The 25,234-nt window shown below is 39.7% G+C and overlaps 1 protein-coding gene across 1 annotated transcript; it reads left to right on the forward strand.

Annotated features, from left to right (window-relative positions):
- The first annotated feature begins 76 nt into the window (after window positions 1-76).
- Window positions 77-23,713, forward strand: LOC126923766 (protein gooseberry-like). Its single transcript, XM_050737543.1, has 7 exons — window positions 77-131; window positions 9,748-10,061; window positions 10,690-10,819; window positions 13,912-13,914; window positions 18,018-18,189; window positions 18,354-18,638; window positions 23,334-23,713. The coding sequence occupies exons 1-7, from the start codon at window positions 77-79 to the stop codon at window positions 23,593-23,595; spliced, it is 1,221 nt and encodes a 406-aa protein (XP_050593500.1). The 3' UTR covers window positions 23,596-23,713.
- The last annotated feature ends 1,521 nt before the right edge of the window (window positions 23,714-25,234 follow it).

Genomic DNA, 25,234 nt, shown 5'->3' on the forward strand with positions numbered 1-25,234 from the left:
CGTTTATTGATAACGTCTGGCGTTTTGTGGTGGCTTGGTGATCCAAGGACGACTGAAGACGACGACGATTAGCTAGATGGCAGTCAGTACTCTGAACATGGCACCCTATTTCACTGGATATCCTTTTCAAGGTACGTGTGTTTGTTCGATGAGATGATCTCGCGTGTATATTAATATTAGCACCATGGTCGACTACGGCAGACAATTTGTATCGAAGAAATTGGAACAAGTAGAACGTGCAAAGGTAGATAACGCGGGAGATTAAATTACTTTAGCAACGATTGTTCAAACAGACATACTGTGAATATATTACAGTTTTATGCAAAACTATGAGTTCGTCGTTTTAACTGCACTGATAGTTCTAGTGTTAAAGAACGGTTTACAGGTTTTGTGTTGGAGCAATACGATAGTCTGGATAGAAATGTGTTTTAAAATCGTGCATAACTGAGATTTTGTTCCGAGTATTTCGTTCTTCGTATCGATTAATTAATTAATTGATCGTTCTCACGTCACCATTGTCTCTATGGAATTGGCCTATGCGTTATTTCTTGGCCTTCTCAAAAGAATCTCAACATGGTGTTACATATAATCTATAATATCAATGATTATTCATTAAGTGTTATTTTAAAGAGATATTAGTATTCTTTCTTGTATAAATTTATTAATTTATTTGAAACAAATTGATAGAAGCATTCGTATTGTGTACATTATGGGACGCCGTTTTCTATTGGATACCGTCGCTAAACACGAGCCACTGAAGATTGTCCGGCGTCAAGGAAAACAGAAGGAATTCTCCTCGTTAGAATTACATAAACTCGTCGTATTTACGATATACTTATTAAAATTAAATTACGATATTTATTATTCAATTCCATGTTACAACTTGACGTATTGAACATATAAGAAGGATTAATATATCCAATTTCCTATGTTCTAAATGCATCTTTAATCTTAAGAAACTTGCTTTTTCATGGTTAAAGTTTACTTTAGAAGAGTTTGATATAAAATTAAAAATTCCAATGTCTATTCGTAAATTTATAAAAAGTTTCATAAATATTATTTACGAAGATTAAGTACAAATTATTTTGTTTGCTGTTTTACATAGGTATTTGTAATTATTCGCGTCGAGAATATTTATTATAGGTATTTTGTATCGATTAGCTATCTCTTTTTTTATCATAAGTTGTCTATCATTAATTGTACACCTATTGGAAGAAGAATCGGTACAAAGGTTCGCGTGTACAATACAAAAAGATGGAACATTGTGTCGTGAAATTTGTCAGCGACGAAACTTTGAATTTTTTTCAAAACGTAAGTTGTTGAATGTAACGTAAAAAAATATATGAATGAGTGCATTTAAAAAATCGGAAGTATCAAAATTTGACGAAAGAGAGCCGTCGCTTACCGTTATATTCGACACCATTCATCATGTTCAGCGCGTACGTATCTCGGATGGCCCGATGCGTAAAAACTTAATTTATGTGATAACATAATAACGGTAGGGAGGGATATCAAAAACACTTTATCACATAATGCATGAATTATGATTTCGCGTAATATCTGGCTTAATATTTTATAAATTTTAGACTAAATAACTTGCTCGATTTAATTTGGAATTATTCTTATACCCGTTGAACAATTTCGTGAAACTATTCCGTCGTTAATATCGTTGAGTTTGTAATTTTACTTCATATTAAAGTTTATAAAATTATAGTCTTCGATAATAGGTAGATGTATCCAATCTTTTCAATTACATTCATGTTCACCTAACGTTTTTCTACGTTGTCCGCAGGAACATTTTCAAGTATCACCTTGTTGAAATTATTATTCTCAGATCTTAAACTTCCATAGTAAACGCTTATTTCGATTCTCCTCTCAAATTGTCATTACTTCCTCATCTTCGATTAAAAATAACTCGCATATGAATCAATTAATTCTCAAATTCTAACGTTTGAAGAAACTTAATAATAAATGGAACCATAGTCGAAATATCGTTTGGAGAGCGATTGTCCCTGCAAACCGATGCAAATGAAGATTGCAGAAACAATATGCATCGAAACGAAGCTAAAGTTGACGTTTCGCATACCGACATATATCGACGTCGGTCTCCTCTTCGAGGCTGCTTCTCAAAGGGCAGATGGAACTTTTACAGCCGATGTTAATGGTTTTACGATGCGCTTCGAGTGAATTATTCCCCGCCCGTTAAACGCTTTTGCCTTTTTTTTTTCCCTTCCGCGCCTCGAGTGACCTTCTTCGGACGCATTTCATCTTCGTGTTACGCAAACCGTTTAATTCGGCCCCGCGAAAGCGTGAATTAATTCGGGCCAGCGAAGTTTCGACCATTACCGATTCCCATCAGAAACGATGAAAGGTTTCGAATAAACGCGCGTGAAACAGGCGCACGCGCGTTTACGACTTTAATTCGCGGCCTCCGTTACACAGGGTTGCTCAATTATCATTACGAGAAACAGAAAATTCTTGTATCTATTTTATTTTTATTTTAATGAGCATGGCTGACTGAATTTGGGTCATTCTGAGGTGATTACGGCCAATTTTTTACGTTTGACGATCGTTTCTTACAATGTTGAACGCTTTCTTCAAAGAAACGTGAGACTTTAATCTTATCGTTATAACGAAATCTACTGTTACATATTTGATAAAAAATTGTAATAAAATGTCTTTTATCGAGTAAGTTGCCTGGAATTCATCAACGAGTACGTAGTAATCGTATTTCATAGAATATACTTTCGTTATCTCGATTTTTTAAACAATTAATACAACGCCCCTAAATGAATAAATAGAAGAAAAAGGAATACAGGTGTATTTGATTGTTCGGTTCTGTGGATCGTTATACATTTATGAGAGAAAGTGAAAAAATTTTCAGACTGCACGTAATATGTAAAGTATATATCAATTTGTATAACGCGGTCTAGCTATTATTTTCAATTCCGAGGTCGACGACACGGTAAAAGCAATGTATTACATTTTATTGAGTGATGAGAAACCGAATCTTTAATTAAAAATATCCGGAACACGTTACTTTATATTTTTTTACAACATACTTTTCATTCCATCCAGAGTAACCTCAGAATGAAATATACAACACGATAAATCTTTATCTTACATACCAAACCTTATACAACGTGCTCTGACACATTCTTCAACACATAACTCAACCAGACTTTCTCCAGATCTTGCACAGACTGATCGTATTGTATCTTTAAATCCACGTCTATGAAAAATTATACTTTATCATTTAAATCGTTGCTACAAAAATCGCACAAGTTATTTGCTTCTTCGGAAAATTCGTAGCATTTTCGGTAGACGTTGTCATGCGATGGGATTTCTAAAGTCTATCGAATATCGTGCAAATAGCGAAATAATTAAAGCGTGGATTAAACGCGGCGATTAAACAGCAATACCTAAAATTTAACAGGAAGAGTTAATAAAAAAGCTTCTTCACCGAACAAACAAAGTCAAACCTCTATATCGACGAAGAAATATCAATTAAATTCCACTCTATTAAATTCATTCCTATATCATCGTGTGCTTGAGTTAATTAATTTACTGGTTGCAGAAAATTCGTCCAAGATCAGAGGAATATTTGGTATTACAAACATTTGCAAACAAAGAACATAAAAATTCTCAATTTAACTTTAAACGAACCCGACGATCGTTAGATTTTAACTTTACCTATCTCTTTAAATTTAAAAAATAAATTGCATATTATTTCCTACGATGTTTAAAAAATCTGCCTGTCTAATTGTAACTTTTCAGTTTATGAAGAACCCTGCAACGGTACCTGTATCCGGAATAAGTTTCCACGAGTGTTGGAATAACCGTGTGATCGTTTCCACTTTCGTACAGGTCATAAGAAAAAATACATCGCCCTCGCCAGAATAAGCACGAAATACACGCAGACCCATCGCGTTCGGGGTTAAACATGGTGCGTTCGGCGCCTTTTCTCGGTGAACGCGTATGCTACGTCTGGAAAGAAGTTCGGCTGTGAGGCAGGCCACGCTCGTGGGCGTCGGAACGTGAAAGAGTTAAAGTACGTAGCCAGAGCCGTGGGTACCTAATGTCTGATATCGGATAGGCCGCGGGCGACGGCACGTTGATTGAAGCCTTCGCAACTCGGAACTCACACCGAACGTTAAGTACATGCATCCTCTTGGTACATGCGGATACTCCCACTCAGGTACACGGCCACCTCTTCCTCCTCTTCTTCTGGGCTCTCAAATCGTTTCCCCTTGGCTTTTCATCGGGGCCGCCAGGCGAGCAGGCAACCAGCGATCGAGACACGTTCCCGTCCCGATTGTTTGCGCAATTCGTCATTTATCATGCGGTTACGAATGCTATTCGAAACGAACGGAATTGGTCATTGATTCTTGATCAACCGAGCTCGGAATGGTTAACGAGCGGTTTGTTTTGCCGGGTTTGGCCGCTCTGAAAAATCGCCCGGAACGCGCCGCGTTATGGATTTTAGGTTCGTTAGCTTCGTTAAAGTGCTGGCTCCGGCTGTTCTTATTGATTCGCTGTGATTTATTCCTCGTAGAGGAACGTTCGATGAGCTGGCACGTGAATTTTAGTTGCTTCATTCTTCGCTGGACTTTTCATTTTAATTTGATCGTTGTATTTCTAGATCGTCGTGGTTCTGTATATGTATGCACGTTCGTGTTTCTTGATCGACTTCCTTGTTCTGGTTCCTAGGGGTCAGTATCTTTTTTATAGATACGACAGCTGTTTTGTAAAATAATAAATATGTTAGGATACACGATCGTTATTATATCTTCATACGTAATTCTAAGATTTTCAATACAGCTATAGAAAGCCGCAAATAACGTAGAACATATAACAATGATTCTTTATCGTAGATGAGTGTTACATATCATTTTTCAATTGTTTCTTACGTATCTACATTTTTGTCGCGCTCTTCACAGCCTTGAAGTATTTGTCCCTTTGCTTTCGATCGTTTGAAGTTATCGAATAGAAATTGAATCTTTCCTTACTCGTGTTATGAATGTTACTAATAAGAGCAATCTAAAAATACTGTTAGAGAACGAATTAGAGGAGAAATAAATGTGTGAAATGTAGGATAACGAATTCAGCAGATACAATAAATATGCCAGAGCAATGGGGGAATAGTATTCTTCTTATGGATTGCCAATCTAAGCTTCAACTTTATAGTAAAGTAACGTTTAATAACATCGAAAAGAAAAATTCACGTTATTGATGATAGAAGGCGTAGTCTACTTCGTGCACGCGAGATTTGATAAATTAAGTATACTTTATGGCCACTGCTAGTCAAATGATATCGAACAAATACCAACACCATTGAAACTCGATAGCCTTAGGGTAAATTTTAATCATGCGAGTTGCGTCGAGCGAATTCAAATCGGGGAAGCCCCTATCGCTTCATATCGGCACGATCATGGATATTAGCGTGATCGCCCACAATCAATTACCTGTTATCAATAATTCATGCTGGAAATTATTTTCTCCATCATTCCGAACAGATCGGTCCCTTTTATCTTTTCTACAGGGTGGTCTTAGCTCCGCGGCCAGATACAAAGTTCTCAAACATGTTAATGAGCGTCACACGTTTCTTGCTCCAGATCTAGATTATACTTCAGCAAGTAGTTTCCATCAGAAGATCGAAATACGTTGAAAAACAAAGATAGAGAAGTTGTTCGTTACAAGATATAGAAAGATATACTATCCTGTTTACGATAATCCTATGACGCTAGTATCACATACGTTTAACATCTGCCATCTTCGTAATACTACGCAACTTATGGCCATACTTTGAAAGATATGGTACTACTATTGTAGAAGAGAGGTCGCTTATTTTATAATAAAAATTAATTGACACGAATGTTTCTTAATTACCCATTACATATTAACATTCACAAATCTAATCATCCTAAGCTGAAAAGATCCCAAAGCTAATCTGATTGCAATTTCATTATCTAAAAAGGAGTCTTCTTGAAACCCAACAGAGTCAACAATTTAAATTCTCTTTGACCCTCGATATTAACCCACAGACATATTCCTCTCTTCCTTATTTCTACCAATTACCACTCACCATCAACGAAGATCCACCTTGCTTCCTTCCCACTAGCCGACATGTATACGCGGTGTTCTACTACTTGTAAAACGTTACTACTTCTTTTATTACCTCTACTATCCCTTTACTACCCTATTACTATTATACGAAGATTTTCTACGTGTCCTCCAGTGTCCACATACAGTGAATATGCGTGTCCACCATATGGTCGATACCTTCGAATCGCAAGACCGCGTGCTCCTTCATCAATTTCTGGCTACGTTCCAACTACGTATATCCCTGACCTTTTTAAACCTCCTCGCATAATTCGTCCACGAAAAAAGTATACTACATCCCCGCAAAAAAGATCGAGGGATTAAAAATTCGAAGATCGAGAAGACTTCCGACGAGACTAAAAAATTCCCAAGAATTAGGTTCATCGAAACTTCCTCCTCTGTGTAACGAGTATCAGATAGTAGCTTCCTTTAAATCCTCTCAACCACCGTGTATGTAGCGGATCACTGATCGCGAGTTATTCGAGTAGTCGGTGCGCAACAAAGTTGCACTTACCATACCGGTGCGCAACAAAGTTGCACTTACCATACCAGTGCGCAACTTGTAACCGTGTTTCGCAATGGAGGACACATCGACCGGGTTATGCAGAAAATTTCACGTATTGTCGCGCCAGCGAAGTCCACGGGGACCCTGAAGAAGTGGCCACCCCGTGACCAGGTCCTTTCGCTCAGAGCCCGTTTTGGATCCCGCGCGACTCTCCTCGCGCGTACTGAGAGGAACGTGGGGCAAAGACGAAGACCGTGAAAAGAGAAAGAGCGAGTGAGATCGAGTCGGCGGCGGCGGTCGGCGCCTTTTGATCTTGCCTGTAATCCCGTCGGGCCCCGCGGCCTGACTGACGTCATGAGAGGTGTCCGAGGGCCGTGCGTACGCGACGATCCGCCTAAGAGCGCGGTGTGTGCGTTGCACGCGCTTGTGGATATGTCCTTACGCGCCTTACGGGCCATCGGGATCCCACCATGTAGGAGGGAGGGGGATGTAAATCTCGCGGACTTGATGAATGACGAAACGGGACTACTTTGGCGGCACCAGAAAACGGCCGATGGAGACGATGGTGGGGTACATCTTTTTGAGTTATGCCGTGGTAATTAGCAGAAGTTTTCGTAGCAGGTGTTACGAAGGATTCGTGTAACGACAGGCCCATTACTACGATGATTATCAATTTTTAGCGAGTCGTTAGCCTCCACTATCTCTTTTTCTCTCGCTCTCTCTTCCGCTGATTGCCTATCTCTTCGGCATTCGAATTGCGGGCGGTTTCTTTATTTAGGACATTAATTGGGTCTTCTGCGTTCCTTTTCGATTACACGTGCAGTTTCTGCGCGTCGTTGTAACGTAACCCTTGCAGTTGGTGTTTTTCTAGGTGGCAGATAAAATTTCTTTTTTATCGATTGTTGATCTAATTTGCTGGATTGATCTACGCTCTTGGTATGGTCAAATATCCCACAACGAATACTCACATACAGAACAAATTCGCTACGTGTGATGAAAATACAAAAGATAATCCTGTTTCTGCCTCGATAAAATTCCAAGTCTAATTTAGTGAAAGATACCTGCATGTTCTCGTTGATTGCGAAAACAGAAAATCTGAAGCGGAATAAAGATCACTTTTATTGGCTCGTTAGCTGTGTTACCTATTTTTTAGAAATTACACCAACCGAAATAGGGGTACGTCGATGTACGCGGAGCAAACACCACCAGTTTCGAACCGTCGACTTGGTCATTCGCAATCTTGTTCCTGAAATTGGAGGGCTGGATAGCGATAAAGTGTCAGCGGATGCGAGAGCATAGAGTTCAATGTTTCGTCTAGCATTACTCTAAGAAATGAGACGTCATATACGAGAAGACTTACGAGAGCTCTCTCGCGAGAACACCCCCTCGAGCAACGTGTTTGAAACAATGGTTCTTTATCGCATCCAATTACCTGTGCGCGTCGTAAAGTTTATATCGCGGGTAGCACACCGTGCACTCTTGCGGTTCAGCGATATTTTTTTTTATTTCGATGCAAATTTACAGCGAATATACAAATTGACGGGGTCGCGATAGAAATTAATTAAGTGTTACAGAAACCTAAATCATCTACACGCGCTGATAATTTTATCTTTGAGTGCGGTAATCGATGGAGGATCCTCGGTTCGATAATTTTGAATCCGTGAGATATTCGAAACGAGATATCTGCCTGTTACTATCGTACGATGTTGAACGTTTTATTCTTTTCAGAATATCAGACAAAATAGGTATTTACCTATTGCTTGTTTTAGAGCTGCTTTGATTTGTATATTACGAAGACAATGGGCAAAGAATACACAGAGAACACATTATTCTGTCCTTTTAATAATTTGAAAAATATCGCTTGTCCTAATGTTAACACGTTGAAGACATTAAAATGTTGCTTGTTTTAATATTAATATTAATTGATTTTTATAAAACTTGACGAATCTAGGGCATCTTTTATCGATATTATATTCCGTAGACATAATATTTGCGTATAGTGCATGCAAAACCATACACATAGTGTATGAGGTACACGTTACTCTTCTCTTGCTTAGTCATGGATTTCTGTCTTACGTGCAGTTCTTTCTTCGCCAAGTTTCACGATGCGCTTAATAAAAGGGCCGACAATAGCATCTCTTTCGGAGTTCCTCCTTCGGAGACTTTTTCAAAGGGTTGCCGCTCCTTCCTACTTACTTTTTCGCTTACATTTTGCTGTCCTCTTGTTTCACTTCGTTATTATAATTAGGTTCGTTAAAGTGGTCTCTAATTGCAGGTAATTAGCATTTGAGTGGCATTTCGCGTGACACCGAAATTTCTGGACAACTTTTATAAAACCGAAAAATGTTCACTTTACGCCAGCGAAGATTTAAGCTTTCGTATTGCACCGACTCTCTCTTTGAGATTGATTTAAAAGTATTTTTGCATGAAATTGCACGCGTGTTTCGACGTTTTATCGTTGTTGCTATTGTTGCACAATTTAAACATTTTGTCATCATCGTCGCGTAAGTAATATTAGAATGTCAACTAAAATAGATGTTTCTATTATTCACAGTACTTTGGATTTTCTTGATCTCGATGAAAATTGCATGTTTCAGAAGAAAATTCCATAGAATTTGCTTTGGTAGCAGCGTTTAAAAATGCTATACACAAGTTGATTAAAAGACTTTCAGGAGACCAGGTCAACGCTACAAAATTAGAACGTTCAAAAGCAGTTCAAGATGTTTCGTATCTGCAAATGTGTTGCGCAATAGGAATTTCTTAAAATTGTGCTGAGCTCGTGAAAAACCTAATTTAGGATCAACTAACGTGTTTCATTCCCATTGCATACTTAATTTATCGCATGTTAACCCTTTCATCTGTAATGAACCTTCTGCGACAGAGTACGCTTGTATAAACATCTTTCTATTCCCGGTGCACAAACAAATTTTATGTTAAATCGAAACGCGAAGGAAATATTCAGTAACGCGATACTAGTATCAAATGGTTACGTACATCCTCGGTTTGTAACAAGCGGTTCGTTTGAACGCCATATATGGTTTCATAGTCGTGACAGGGTTAACACGTGTTCCATGCACGCTAGTTCTCACGCCAAGTATCAATGCAAGTATATTACACATTTCCATCATTCCTTTTTCCAGGACAAGGCCGTGTGAATCAACTCGGAGGTGTTTTCATCAATGGACGTCCACTGCCGAATCACATCCGCTTAAAAATCGTGGAAATGGCGGCAGCCGGTGTAAGACCATGCGTGATCTCCAGACAATTGAGAGTTTCGCATGGTTGCGTGTCGAAGATCTTGAATCGATATCAGGAAACAGGATCGATAAGGCCAGGTGTGATCGGCGGTAGCAAACCACGAGTCGCGACACCGGAAGTCGAGGCGAGAATCGAGGATATGAAGAGACAGAATCCTGGGATATTCACCTGGGAGATCCGCGAGAAATTGATAAAGGTCTGTTGATAATGTCTTTACGCTATCGATCGCTCTGTGCAAAAATGTTCTATGGTTTATAAGACAATGTTTTCATAATTACGCGTCATGCTTGTCAATCTTAATTAAACGACGTCATTCCTCTTTTGAAGGAAGGTAATTCTGACGAATTACCTTAAGGATTATTTATTAGAGACAGTTGATCGAAATAAGCTACTATGTTTCAAATAAATCGGAATGTTGCTCGTTTATCAGGGGAAAATAATTAATTATAATTTCCTATTTCGGTCTGGTGATTAAGAATTAGCACAAGAGTCGCTGTAGTAAGTAGATTGCTTGAATAGAATCCGATCGAACATTTTGTCATTCAAACGCTTTACCACAATTCTAGCTGTACAGTGATACAAAATATAAAACGAAAGTCGACGTGTACTTTATTTATACAATTTCAAATATATCACGTTTCTCGTCGTATATCATCCACTGCTGAAAGATTTCACAGTTAATTCTTGGAGAATATTCAAAGCCATTATACGGTCGTACATTGGGTTAAATATTCAGAATACACGATGGAGGACGTAAAAGGGAAGAAAATGAAGTTTGATTAATTTCCATTAGTATACTAACTGGTCCAACGTGGTTCTGCCAGCAGGATGGTATCTGTGACAAAGCGTCAGCACCGTCAGTTTCCAGTATCTCGAGACTTCTTCGTGGCCCCACGAATCAGACTCGTCCTGGAGATGATCCTCGAAGAAATCATTCCATTGACGGAATACTCGGTGAGACCATTTCTTTCTTTAAGATCATCGTCGTGCAATTCGATATTTAAAAAAGAAAAATCACCTGAACATGGAAATCGACAGAGATGTACGACGCGTGTAAAATTTGCGAACATTGTCGCTGTTTTAACATCGCGTAAACAATTAGGCCAGCGTAAATGAAACGCTCGAGGTAATCGACCGATAAACGTAATTACAGCGTGCGGCTGCGTTAATTGAGTTAAGGTACCGTAGCGATAAATACCGCGTACATTTTGTACCGGCTGAAAAAAGCTGTAGTTCGTGGTATTACAACGCTCTTTGTAACAAATTACGTTATCTCAATGGCGAGAAAAATTTCATCTCCTTCGGCTCCTTTTTTAATATTTTCAGAATTTATTTCTTCTTGAAATTATATATAGAAGCAATTTATGGTTTATAGTTAGCGTATCAGGCTTAATCCTCGTGTATCTACAACACTCGTACTAAGAAGTATAGGACTAATTAAAAATTTCTTCTGTTAGATCGTTGATCAGAGACTTATAGAGTTTATTTTTTTCAATTAATGAGTTAATATTATCCTGACGATATAACGATCATCTCTTTTCATGATCTATTACTACAGTAAAAGATACTCGGATCCCATATAAAATAACTCTGAAAGATATTACTAATTATAGATCATCCGTATTGGCACGAAAGGCCATTACAATTATCCCCGAGAATATACGTATCTTTGTATTCAAACAACCATAATGAATCGTATACGAGCAGTCGATCGCCTATTGAAACTTCTTGTGTCTTTCTGTTACTGTATCCACCTTCTACCGTATTTGTCTGCATACACACAGCTTCAATTTGCTGTAGATATGACGATAACACTTTTCGACAATTCGCAACGTAGAGACCACACGATCATACGGAAAATATAATCAAAGGAAATTTTGCCTATGAACAAAGAAAGAAGTATATAACAGAGAAAAGGTATATTCGAAGAAAGGGGCACAATTTGGCAAATTTTGTTTAAAAAAAGCTACAACGTGGCGGAAGGACAGCTCGATTAAAGATCAAGTAGAAGCAAATAAAATTTTGATAAATGCACGCGTCAGAAGCAAAGAAGGTAGAGTGTAAAATAGAGAAAGAATATTAAAAAAAAACAAAAGTAGCAGAATTTGACAAACATTGTTCACAAAAAATATCGACGGAGATATAAAAATATCTGCGAAAGTAAAACTCGACCGCCCTTCTCTTCCACAAAATCAGCAACGTTTCTTTAAATAAATCTATTCATCGGCAGACTTTTGCTGGCTCGAAGGACTGAATAGTTTCGAGGGCAAGAGGAGATTAACGGGAATATAGGTCCGGCCGGCGGACGTAAAGGGAGTTCCTTTCTTTTTTATTTATTGGTGGCGGTGAAGCTCGCGAAGAAATATTAGGCGTCCCGTGGTGCGTAGATGTGTCGAGTTTATTACCTTGTCGGGAAGATTTAGTTTTGATTAGATGTACGCCGGGGAATTGCAGCCCGATGTAAGAACGGCTGGATGGCCTACCTGTTGATCGGTTTGCACCGCGCCGCGCACAAATCTTCATTTCGTCCTCGGTCAAATTACGTTGTACCGGCTGGCTCGAGAATCCGGAATGCGTTATAAGGCGTTTTCTAAGTGAAATGTTGCATGATTTAGTAAAGTTTGTATTCCCACGATCATATCCTCCGTAGAAGAAAATAGCACTGCTATACCAGCGAGCTACAATTGCACTTCCTTCTCAGGCAATAATCTCTCTGCGTATACTTAATCACGTGAATCGATTCTTCTCATTTTACTACGGATATAAACGGCGTTGCTTGGGAAATGTTTGAGAAAATTAGTTTGCTGCGGCTAATGATCGTCTTAAGTAAAATTTTTTCTTCTTTTCAGGGTAGAGGAAAGAGTTGGAAGGGTGTATTTTAGCTTACAATATCCTTTCTCTTATTTTTGTACGGAATGACTTTTATACTTTTTCTCTCCGTATTTTGGTAACACTTGCGAATTTATTTGAAAACAAGTAATAAAAATTAATGTTGTAAAGCGTTGAACGGGCTCACTTAAAAAGCAACCTTGCAATGGCTTCGTGATTCCAGTTATTCTTCTTGTTTTCGAGATAAGAAATTCGACGAGATTTTTCATTGGAACGAGTTTAGCTATTGGTAGTGTTAGAACGAGAGATAATTAAAAAAATGAAATGATACACTTTGAAGTTGGATTTTTTAACAGGTTTTCTTTAACATTTAAAATAAGGCTTTAATAAATGATAGAATTCATCGGAATTCGTTTATTCGTATATTACAGGCTTACATCGATATTACGAAGCATAAAAATGTAATTAATTAACCGCTATGGCGGATGATACGATATAAAATTGAAATAAAAGACCGGAGTATCGTACCCATCGCCATGTTGACGTGTAGTCGACGTAATGTCAGGAAGGATAAAGAATCTCTTTGAATACTCTCCCCATTGGATGTAAAATCTTTATGGATCTTTTCATTCCTGCATTCACACGACGTAAGGGCAATGAAGTCTTTTGAAACATTCAATCGCGGTTGTGGGTTTTTCGGAGATTTGTATAGAAAGAAAAATAGATATACATTTAGAAATGAAAGATAATAAGAAGTAACGTTACGTAAGTTAGGATTTTAACGCTGCTGGCTGTGATAAATGAAAGGAATTAAAATTATTCTATCAGATTACACTCTTCTATACGCGTACTTGTGACGCGTTAAATTTGCAAGAATTAGAAGCCCTGTAAATTACGATAATAATTTTCTACCAATGAAATATCTCCTCGTAACTAATTTTCTAATTTTCTTCTAATAAATGAGCTTCCCTTAACTGAAACGAACAACGTCGAATTTAGAGTCACTGCGGCATAAATAACTTTTTTATCAAAGTCAGAAAAATTTAAAACGTCTGCCTTGATACATCGATACCGATTAACTTTATCTTTTTATACCCACTTTTACGCCCACCCAAGGCCCTAATTTTTGACTTGCTCTCTATTCCTATGTTGATATATGAAATTATAAGTGCTATTATAAAGTAGCAATAATATCTACCCCGTTTAATTCCACGTAGCCGGTTCGTTCGGACACTTGGCCGAGCATTCTCATCCTCGTTAAAAATTAAACGGCCAGTTAGTACAAAACGGAAAGCTAGAAAGCAGCACGAAGGCAAAAAATAGTGGGCAGAAGAAGAGGTAGAAGGTCGGTGAGAGCCAGAGCAGAGAAAGAGAGGACACGGAGAGGAAAAGGTAGAGCGTGTACACACGCGGCGTGTGGTCTCTCGTGCTCCGTATCCGGCTGCCTCTAATCTTACAAACCGCCAACACCAGAGCGAGCCTGCCGTTTTCTTCGAGGAACAACAGGGTCCGACTCTATTGATTTAGATGTTCCGCTGATCTAAAGTGGTAGTCAAGCGAAACTGTCAGGGATAATGATAATAACTGTCTGCTTCCCCCGACAGTAATTGTTTACACGGTTTTGGACGATTAACCCTTTGCGGTTCTCTGTTTGACTTTATACTGTCGATATTCATCATGCCCTTTGTAATGTAACGAGTTTCGTCGAGTTCGACGAATTTTCGTCACGTTTAACGAAACGCGAATAAGATTTGATAACGTACGTTGATTCCAGATAGGAGAATTTTTGCAAATCTCGCGAGACGATAATTTCTGAATTTCGTTTAGTGAAGGATTCACTTTCGCTCATCTTTTTGATTTAGGTCCGGGCTATGGACTTGGTCGCTTATTTTTTCTTTACTCTACGTTCACAAATTTTTCAAATATACAACTTTGACGTTGTACATGTAACGAGTCCGACTATTAGATTATTTTATTGTTTCATTTATTATTACGTTGATTGCTGTACGTTGGGAGGAAACATCGAGAAGAAGCCAAAAAGCATCTTTTTCTCACGAGAAGAATTTAAAGCTGAAGAAGTAATATCCCGCACGACATCGTAGAAAGAGTTACACGATTTTATTCAAAGAAGTGTATTCAAAGTGTAGCTTCGATTTTCGTGCGAGAAACGTTCGTCGTTGCGTTAAACGAGTGAAAAAGTCATGCAGTTTAAGTAAACAACGAACGATCAAGATATTTTTCGTTATTTGTTGAAAGAAACCACGGCATAAGCGAGCGTTGACTGGCCGTGGAAAGCGTGAAGGCTTCGAGAAGTGGTTAGATGTTCTGCTCAAACCGTCACGAGGATTTACGGCTGCGGCGAGGTCTTTAATCTCGAAGAAACCGCCGTGCACTTCGCGGCGTTCAACTTCATGAATTCGAGAGCTGACGTTCGCGCAGGTGCTATTGATTTAGACGTTCGTTCCCGTCGATCGATCGACTTAATTCAAGAATCGACGCATAAATTGCCGTGTCTGAGTCGAAAGGGAAAGAAAATGTAAAAAAAACTTTTGCACCGACGCGAACGAAACTCTGATCACGATTTAATTCGCCTATCACTTTAACGAAATGCAGAAAAAATATTCTTTCGTATAATTTTTTTAAACATTAATTTCCAAAGGTTCGCAAACTCCGATCACAACTTAAACGTGCGCGTCTAATAATCAAACTTGAGACACATAGCTTCGTTAGTTTAGGGGACTGGAGCATGAAAGTTTCTAAGGAATATTTCGAAGGAAGGTCTTTCTTTTGACAGACATTTTTAAAATCGAACAATTATAAGAGTCAAAAGTCTTCAGTGAGCTTTCAAAGGTTCGCAAACTCCGATCACAACTTAAACGTGCGCGTCTAATAATCAAACTTGAGACACATAGCTTCGTTAGTTTAGGGGACTGGAGCATGAAAGTTTCTAAGGAATATTTCGAAGGAAGGTCTTTCTTTTGACAGACATTTTTAAAATCGAACAATTATAAGAGTCAAAAAGCTTTGGAAGAGCGATTTTATTTACTCCGTGTAGATGCGCGCAGCCTCTTAACTCTTTCCAATACAAGAGACCGAAGAAGGTTTTAATTCTACGAAAAATAGTTATATAACTACTCTTTGTTATTTAAGCGATGCATTCGATCTTCTCGAAAATTAAAAAAACGACGTATTTGGTATTTTTTAAGAAAATACTTATGGAGAGTACGTTGCTGGATTGCGATAGTTTCGATGTATTGCCACGATAATCTAAAGGAAATTGGACAAAAATGAGCAATTCCAATCGCTCTGTTACAAAGTGCAGTATCATTAGTCATGAATAACTGACATTAATAGATATACAGCGTCTCGTACGCTTCAGCATTTGGAATGTAATTACAGAACAATTGGTAACGATTAGAAAGGGTGGATCGTAGCTGGTGGCAAATACAATTGGGAACAGAGTGATTCTGTGTGAAAAAATAAGTCGGAAATATGCAATAAAATTCTTTCGTACGACGCTTCGTTTCTGAGCAAATCGAGTTTGAAAATTTGCCAAGTATACTTAAACCTGGCTAAGTACCAAGACTAGGCACGAGAAAACAATCGGCAGGGCGTTATTATTCGTGCGAAAATAAGTCGTAAATGTAAAATAAGATTTTTCGTTCAAGGCCTCATTTTCAAGCCTCGTATTCCACGCTTTTTACTTATTTTCACGTATAGTTCAACTCCTGTCGATTACTCTTGTTCAGTTCGGAACTAGCCAGTTTTACGTCTACTTGTCACATCTTGGAACTCGTTTTTCTCGGAAACGGGGCGTCGTGCGAACAAATTTTACCGTATACTTCCTTATTTCGTCTCGTGGAATAGCTCCCTATCCAATCGTGCCACTTTTTACACCTACCACTCTGCATTTCTCTTTATCTGACACCTATTGTCTCAATGTATTGAGTAGGCAACTAAGTGATTGCGGGTTTTCTCATTACCACCTAATGACAAAGACCGCAATCACTTAGTTGCCAACCCAATACATCGTCCACGCTATTCCAGCAAAAATCGACAAGAATCCACTGAGCCTCCGCGATTGTTAAATGTAATCAAACTTGCGTTTACAACGCGTTCACGCTGACGGCAGAACCGTTCGTCTCGCAACAATTGCAAGATAGAGATTAGAAACAATACCAGCGATACTCGAAAGGGTTAAACGAAAGGCTGCAGAGAACGAAAGGCAGAAACGTTAGAAGAGGCGCGCAATTACGTTGTCGTAAAACTCGACGTCGATTGGAGAGACGAAAGAGTTTCCGGTACGGAGCCTCGCGAGGGCAGACGAAAGGAAGTATCTCGTGGACGTTGGACAGGCTTTCGTTTAGCTCGGGTGGGACGGGACATGTCAAAGAACTTAATTTCTTCGCGGCGGACCCTAATTTCTCCGGTGTTTTAGTTTAGTATAGGTTCGGCTGGCACGGCTGTAATCAGGAGGGTCTTAATGGTGGGTTGCCGAGTCCGGCGTGTGAACTGTGGGCGTGAACGACTCGCTTCCTATCTTCGGTATCTGACGTGCAGCACGTGCTGGACTGGGAGACCTTCTTGCCGCTATTAAGAAGCGTGCTCCGTAACATCTCGCCGGGATCTCTTGGACCTTTAGCGTCGATTCCTTTCGTCGATAAGAGCGCGGCTTCGTCCGCCGCGTTCCTTGGAATTTTCAATCCCTTCTCTTTCGCGTGCCAAGCAGTAGAAAACGCCGCTTTTCATAATTAATTTCATCACGCCTGCGTATACGTATCCTGATTGAGAGAAATCTTTCGATCGTTCGTGATAACGCAAACGACCTTTTCCTTCTATTTCCTCATTCGCTGATTGGTTAAAAATAGGAGATTCGTTCTTTTTAGTATCTTTATGCCGTTGGATACCAGGAATGATCTTTTCTAAGATAATTTGATATTGCGCAAAGTGTTTATCGCAATGGTCGGTGACAAGATTTTTCTTACGATTGTAGGTTGAAAAATAGATCGAGGGTAATAATTCGGCCCTGTGTAGGGCTTCGTCGAAGTTATTGGAGGAAAGATTCTTTACATATCGTTCGAGCTTACATTACGCGTCTAGCTGACATGATCGGAATCATAGTTTTGTATAATGTACTGTGGTCATTGAAAATTGACTTCCTACTCCGATTCAGGCGCAACCCTACGCTGATACAATTGCAGTTTTAAAAGTATTTGTTCAACTAAGTTACGACAAACGGGAGGAAAATAGTTTGATACGAAGGAAAGATTGAGATTATTTTTCTATTGTTAATTAATATTTTTATTTTACATTCTGACTTTAGGAGGCAGCAGTGGCGACGACTCGGACACAGAGAGCGAGCCAGGAATCGCCTTGAAGAGGAAGCAACGTAGAAGCAGGACCACGTTCACTGGTGAACAACTGGAGCAACTTGAAGCAGCCTTCCATCGAACACAGTATCCCGACGTGTATACCAGAGAAGAGTTGGCACAAAAGTACGTGGAATTTTTATCTTTCTGTATAAATGTTAGTTTGTATTCTTATTGGTTTGTACAAAATCCAACCACCGATTCAAATTGTTAATTGTTAAACGAGCAGAATCGTGGTAGTTTCTAAGCGAAACAATCACCTCAGAATCTCTTTCTCGGTTTCGTTACAGAACAAATTTGACCGAAGCACGCGTGCAGGTATGGTTCAGTAACAGACGAGCCAGACTTCGCAAGCAGTTGAACAGCCAACAGCTGAACGCCTTCAACACAATGAGCTTGCAATCGTTTCAAACTCAACATTACGGTAGCAGTGCCGAAAGTTATCAGAGCTATGGCCAAGCATCGGTAGCTGCAGCCGCAGCAACCACGGCTGGTTATCCTCAACATTACAACTATAGCGAGAACTACTACGCTGCTCAGCAACAATGGCCAAGACCGACTGCCGAGAATTACGGGTGAGTTACCATTTATCAAAGACTTTTATTAAACAAGACGATAAAACATAGGAGGCAGTGCGCGATAAATGTTAGAACCGATAGAATTTGATAGAATTCATTGCCTGTCTGAAACACGAAATACAAAGTTGAACGAGATACTAAACAGAGGCGATGATTTTAACGTTGAAGATTTTCTAAACTATCGTTTGCTCGGAGAACTTTCGTTTTCCAAGTTCTACCATCCTGTTACGCTTCGATGCTTCTTTTTAAACGTATTTTCCCTTCTCTCTTCTCGTGAGAATTCCGCAAAACGAGCAGATCTATTTTTGACAACTGTGTCTCGTTTCCATTACCAAGTTTTCCATTTGTAATTCCGCGCGCTACGAACATAATCGTAAGTGGGAAAAATATTAATTCGGTGGAGCTTAAAAGTCAGAGAAGGACCCCCCACGAGGTCCACTGTCGAAGCAAAGTGCACGTTGTCGGGGTAGAGATACATTATCCCGGGCGTTTAAAGCGGGCGAGCCTTACGGAGGGGAAAGCTTTAGTAGAAAAAAGGAAAGAAATGCGGGAGATACTCGGTGAGGAGAAAGAGCGAAGGTAGCCTGTGCTCACAGGGTGTTTCGAACAATTAATTCAGCCATTGTGGCGTAATAACAGGTTGGCGAAATGCTCGCCTGCTGCAGCGTGCTGTTACACGCCGAGTGCAGAGGCCAATTCGCTGCAGCGCAGACCGCAAACGACGAAAGTCCCTAGGAGAAAGACGAACGAAACGGTGAACCGGAGAGCGTAGCGAGAAATTGAAAGCGGAATCTGAGAATCTGAAGCTGGAGAAAAGGAAGAGGAAGGATTAAATCCGCGACAACCTTTTTACTATACGTGCGTGCACGTCATGTGCAATCTATTGGTTGAAAATTTGACACTTATTCGACAAGAGAAGTTGGCCTTTTAACGAACAAGTATCGAATCAAATGTTTGAAATCGGTATGTAATTATACAGCGAGAAGATTAGATTTCATCGATGGATTGATCGTTGACAAAATACAGATTCATCTCTATAGTCTTTTCAAATTTCCCTATCTTTTTCCCTATCTTTCTTCCTCTTTATACGGTTTCCAGCGTTTAGTCATCATTTCATAAGAATCTGCGTAATATTATAGTTCTTAAACTGGAATATTTTATCATATATTGAAAAATGGAAATATACCAGATAAGATAGTTCAATGAAAGTATCAGCTGTCTGATAAGACGAAATATTACGATGCCCATGGTGTATTAAAGTAGCAATCCCTCGAAGCACCCAACATTAACAATACAAATCGATGAACAACGATTACTATTTGCAAATTTAAAATGCAAACGCGACGGTACACGATTCGCTCGATGTCTATCGAAGCTACCAAAGACAGGGAATAACAGCGAACTACGCTACTCTCCGATTTGCTTTGAAAGTCATGAATATTAAAGACGATCCGAAACTCTGGACCAGCGTAACGTACCACGCGAATAGCTAAAAACAGACGACGAAGAAATGACGAGCGTCGAACTGTTTCGAACCGTACGAATCTCTGGGCGATGGAATCCCTGAAGAGGAGAATCGGCCGAACGAGCGGGGAAAAGCAAAGAAAATAACGAGAAAGCAAGGCGCGATGGATGAAACAGGTGAGACGAAAGACTCCCCGAGGAGGAAAAGAGAAGAATGAGAAGAAGGCAGACGAGGGAGAGAAAGAGAGTTGTTGGCTCGGCACGGCGAAGCAGCCGGGACCCCACCGACACGTTTTCTGTGTGGTCCTCAATTATGTTGCTTCTTCGGCCCCCGTAATGAAACGCTACCGGCTAATAATCCAACGCGGGTCTTGATCTTCGCCGATGATCCAGCTTTAACCGGGGGACTTCGTGGCCTCTGCTTCACCCCGGAAGCGGTTCGACCTCGACTGCCACGATTTTCGGGTCTGCCTCTACGAAATTCCACCGACACCGTCGACATTACCGCGGACCATTTTTCATTCGTTTTATCGGCCTCGTGGTAGCCGCGCGATCGCGGAAATCACATCGAGCAGAAGATTACGCCACGCGATTCGATTCAGCTGAATATCATCGTCGTTTGAATTTCGCGGCGCGCCGCTTTCAAGGTGCACGCGTTTTATGGATATCCATTTGCGTTTATACAGGCGATAATCATCGTGCCAGCCGTTCTCTTCGTTGTTATTAAAAACGAACGCCAAGCATCGGAAATATAATGAAGTAGCGTTTTGCCTTTGGTTAATTGACTTTGCCGGAGAAGGACAGCAGGCATTTTATGCGACAGTAGCACGTATGCGTCGTTCCGATGAAATTTCACAGGGAATTGGGATGTTTGAGGAGCAAAACGACGCCGAAGCACGAGAGGAATATTAATGGTTCAAAATATAGGAAGCTTTGGAGCGGCCAAAACAAAGGAAATTATATTAAACGCTAACGCGATCGTTAGAGCAGTCAAGGATATTTCCAATTTCGAGTTTTATATTTTGAAATTTGTTTTCGCTGGATATTGCACCTATATCGTTGCTGAGTCGTTCCAAATTACTTTGGAGATCTCTAGTCATGTTCTGTCTCTGGTGTAAAAACGTCAAGGAATAATTACCTTTCCTCTTTTGATACAAATAGGTGAAAATTTATTTCTCCTAAATATTTATTATCTCGCTACACGCCAATGATCTAATTATAGGAAGACTGCAGTTATAACAAGATTATACTTGAAACAAACAGCGTAAAGTAAGTGGAATTCACTGTTCTCGTTAAAGCGACACCATCGACTTCTCTCGCTATCTGCGATCGAACAAGAGAAACCTACGCTCGCATAAAGATATTCGAAGTTGGTTTAATCAAGCACCGGTAAGATATCTCTCCGGTAAAGAATGCTCGTGTAAAGGAAATGTCAGGATGTTTCATGGAACGTGCAAAAATTTCAAACCAGCCCATCTGTAAACGCCTTTTGCCAAACGAATTCTCCAGCCGCTCGCCTCTGCCTTAATTTCAGCGAGCGTCGATTATAAATTATTCGTTGCAGCTAAAGTTCGCTGGAATTCATTAACAATTCCATGGAGCTGAATATGATTTGTAGCGTTGGTTGGCTAGAGGAAAATAGATTCGTAGAGCACACGGGGACGGTCGATAAATCGTGCAGCTTCCGCTGTACCGTTTCCTAGAAGGAATTAAGGTGCAAGGACGAGAGAGGACGAGAAAGGGAGGACGAGAATACGACGAAGGAAAAAGACGCGCGGATAAAGGAAGAAGAAAGGAGAGAGAGGAATTAAATGGTTCCAGCATCGGCACGCTTTAGGGTCCTTAACCGTGCTGCTGTGCCGAAACGGTCAAAAGGGCCGCTACTCCGTTTTGAAATCGGTTGTTGGCAGCCTCGACACGCCCTAAACGATTCGTACTCGTACGTGTGCGAGCGTGAAGCTCGCTGCCTTGCCCCGGTATCGGTTTGCAAACGAGCAGCGAGCTTTGATTGCACGGCGAAACGAGGGAGAAGTTGGCCGGCGGTTACTTTGAGACTCGCGAGAAACGAAAAGAGAATTTCATCGGGAGGTTATACGCAGGCGAAACTGCCCCGCAGTTTTAATACTTTGATACGGTCGCGCCTGCGCTCGCCAGGAACGCCGCGTCGTCGACCTGCTTTACATTCAGCGTAACATGCGTATGAATTTCGCTGCCTTCTGCGTTCCCCGTCTCTCGCGATCATCTCATCCGCGGATACTCACGATGCACGTAGATCTGCGCTTTATCGGCCGCGATTCTTTTAATACGCCACCGATGACTCTCTAAGATTGGACGAGAGATTCTTTCTTTTCGTCGTATCGATCGGAGTGTTAGGTAATCAGGAGATGCTGCGAAGGATGCTTTCGTTTTCAGGGCAAATTGGAATGCTCCAGGTTTAGAGAAATTAAACGCGTACAGATAATCCTTCCGTAATATAAACTACGCATAGTTGGGGCAGCTAACATGTTCCGTTCGCTTCTCCTTCGAACCGTAGATGTAAAATCGGATCATAGGTGGTCCTATTACGTTTCTTAATTAATCTCGTAGAAAACGTGGTACTTATCGGAGAAACGAAAAATTGGTTTATACGCTCGTGCGAGATAACGATTGGAAATACGCAGGAAATGTCTGTGAAAGATGCAGAATCGCAGAAAGTAGATTGACGATTGTAACGTCTAGGATTCTTCGATTGAAACTTCATCGAGCAAGTTTCACAAAATGAAATTCTGGTTTGCAGAGATATTTAAAGGAAACAATAAATTCTTCGCTATCGATCGCTGAAATCGAACATTTATTCGTATAGAAACTTCTTTTACACAACGACCTGTCGTTTTAATTACCAAGATCGATATTATGTCAGGAATCAAACAAATTTGTATCGCTATGTAGTTAGTTACACTTCCCTTTATTTTTTCCTTCAAGAGTAGCTGATGATCGCACCAGAGAAGTTTATTATATGACGTACATAATACCAGGGTACAAGTTGATTACACGTATACCTAACATAAACGATTTTTCAACTAAATAACTTCAGCAGCGCTACACTCACGCAGTCGCACATAAATTTCCCTTCTCTGATGTAACAGAAGTCGGAGACTGTAATTACGACGATTAACTCTGCCTCTCCTTATCCTTGAACAAACCCGAGAAAACATCCATTGCAGAGCTCCGTTTCTTTTTTCGTTGCAGATTGTTCAACGCCTCTCACTACGGTAGCAGCAATCTGGCCTCTAATCTCACTACCAGCAATTTGAATCTAGGTAGCCTGAGCGGAAGTGTCAGCCCTACAGCGTCCAATATGAGCGCGTGCATGGTCCAGGGTGCGTCTTCAGGGGTGCCAACCCCGGCAGGGATAAACCATCACGTAACACCCCACAGCCCCAGCGAAGCGAAGAGCGGCTACCCTTATCTGGGTGGAATCGAGTCGCAGGTCTGTGGCAGAGTTCACTGAACCGTGGTAAACAGTTAAAATGGCACGAGATAGTGCCAGAGAAAAACGAGAATCCAGTAACCGAATTCTTTTTCCTATCTAACTCCTTTCGAGAAGATTACACTAAATTCTAGAAGAACGTAAAAGTTCTAGAAAATTATTCTTTCGCCAAGATCTTACATTTTCGAATTTACCATAAAAAATATGTAACGTCATAGGAAATATATAACGTTACAGTGGAGGTTAAAATGAAAGGGTTAAATCGACGAAATTTACGAAAGGCGACTTTTAACACGTAAAGTGATATAGGTATTATGTTTGTACATTGTTTCACGGGGGAAACCGAAATGCTCTCTTTGGAGACCTTAAATTATAATCCTAAATCCTGCCACGATGCAAATATGTATATAGTATAACGTTGCTGTAAGCATCTATTGTTTTTATTTTTCTTTTTCTATTTGTAGACACGAAATGTATATATAGTATCTGTTGAATCTTAAGATATCTTAATTCGTTTTAGCTGTTTCAAGTTATCGTTTCCTTCGAGAGAACATTTGTAAAATGTTACACGAAAAGGAGTATCTTTAAGTGCGCATATTTATTCGGTAATGACGCGAATAATTGACGTTAACGTTTATTTCGATCTTACAGACGATGAAACCTAATTTTCAACTGTTTTTGTTGTTAAAAGAAATTATGCCTGAAAATTACATTCTGAAAGATGTTTTATAGTAAACGTTTAAATATTTAAATATAATAACAACCTATATAAAAGTACTAACAACCGTGTGTCTTAACTTGTCGTTTGCGAAATATTACAACGTAGTTGTTCGACGAACAAGTTACTAAGAAGTCATAAAGTTTGTTGCTAATTCTTATTATTATCGCCGATAAGGTACACGTACTACTCATTATCCTGTACAGTTGAATTCACTCTTCATCCTTCGTTGTTTCGCAATATCCATCCAATCAACATTTTGAGACTCAACAAATCTTTAATAAAGGCACGTCATTCTAAATAATTTAACGCGACGCTAATTTGAATAATGATTCGCTATGATTTGCAATAATTTAGTCGAAGATCGACAGAAAATTTACCAACTGTTGGAATTAAAATTATTTTTCGAATATTCCGGCTAAAATTCACGATTTTTCGTTCACTCGTTCGCGAGTGAAAATTACACTTTCGTTACCTTAATCTGAAACTTAGGAACTGATAATCCTTGTAAATAGATCGTTTGATATTTACCGTAGTGATATACGATACAATAGTACAGTGTTAATGGAATAAAATAAGATTTAAAGATATAAATATATCGGTACGCGTGATTTTCAATTCACACAGCTCCATAAGGAATTATTAATTGTACTTACCGTCTCAAATAGAAGTAGCATTTGTCCGAATTCAACGTCCCGTCGTTCAACAGAGATTCGAGTAAATATACACTTTTGAACAAACGATATTCTTTCAGTTTCGCTAAGTACACGAGAGAAATGAAAACGCTGCGAATTTTCTATAAATCCAATATTTTGTAACATTTATTAATTAGTCTTGATAAAGAACGAAGTGCCTCGTTGTAATTCAATGCCTTGTAATTGCCTTTCTTCACCTAGTGAATTAGAACGTGATCGAAGATCGTCGAGGAATTTGATAGACAAA

The sequence above is a fragment of the Bombus affinis genome, chromosome 13 (genome assembly GCF_024516045.1).
Source record: "Bombus affinis isolate iyBomAffi1 chromosome 13, iyBomAffi1.2, whole genome shotgun sequence".
Taxonomy (NCBI): Eukaryota; Metazoa; Arthropoda; class Insecta; order Hymenoptera; family Apidae; genus Bombus; species Bombus affinis.

Coding starts and splice junctions, on each gene's coding strand:
- LOC126923766 (XM_050737543.1), top strand. CDS start 77: ATGGCAGTCAGTACTCTGAACATGGCACCCTATTTCACTGGATATCCT. Junction 132..9,747: donor CACTGGATATCCTTTTCAAG/GTACGTGTGTTT, acceptor TCCTTTTTCCAG/GACAAGGCCGTGTGAATCAA. Junction 10,062..10,689: donor TCCGCGAGAAATTGATAAAG/GTCTGTTGATAA, acceptor TGGTTCTGCCAG/CAGGATGGTATCTGTGACAA.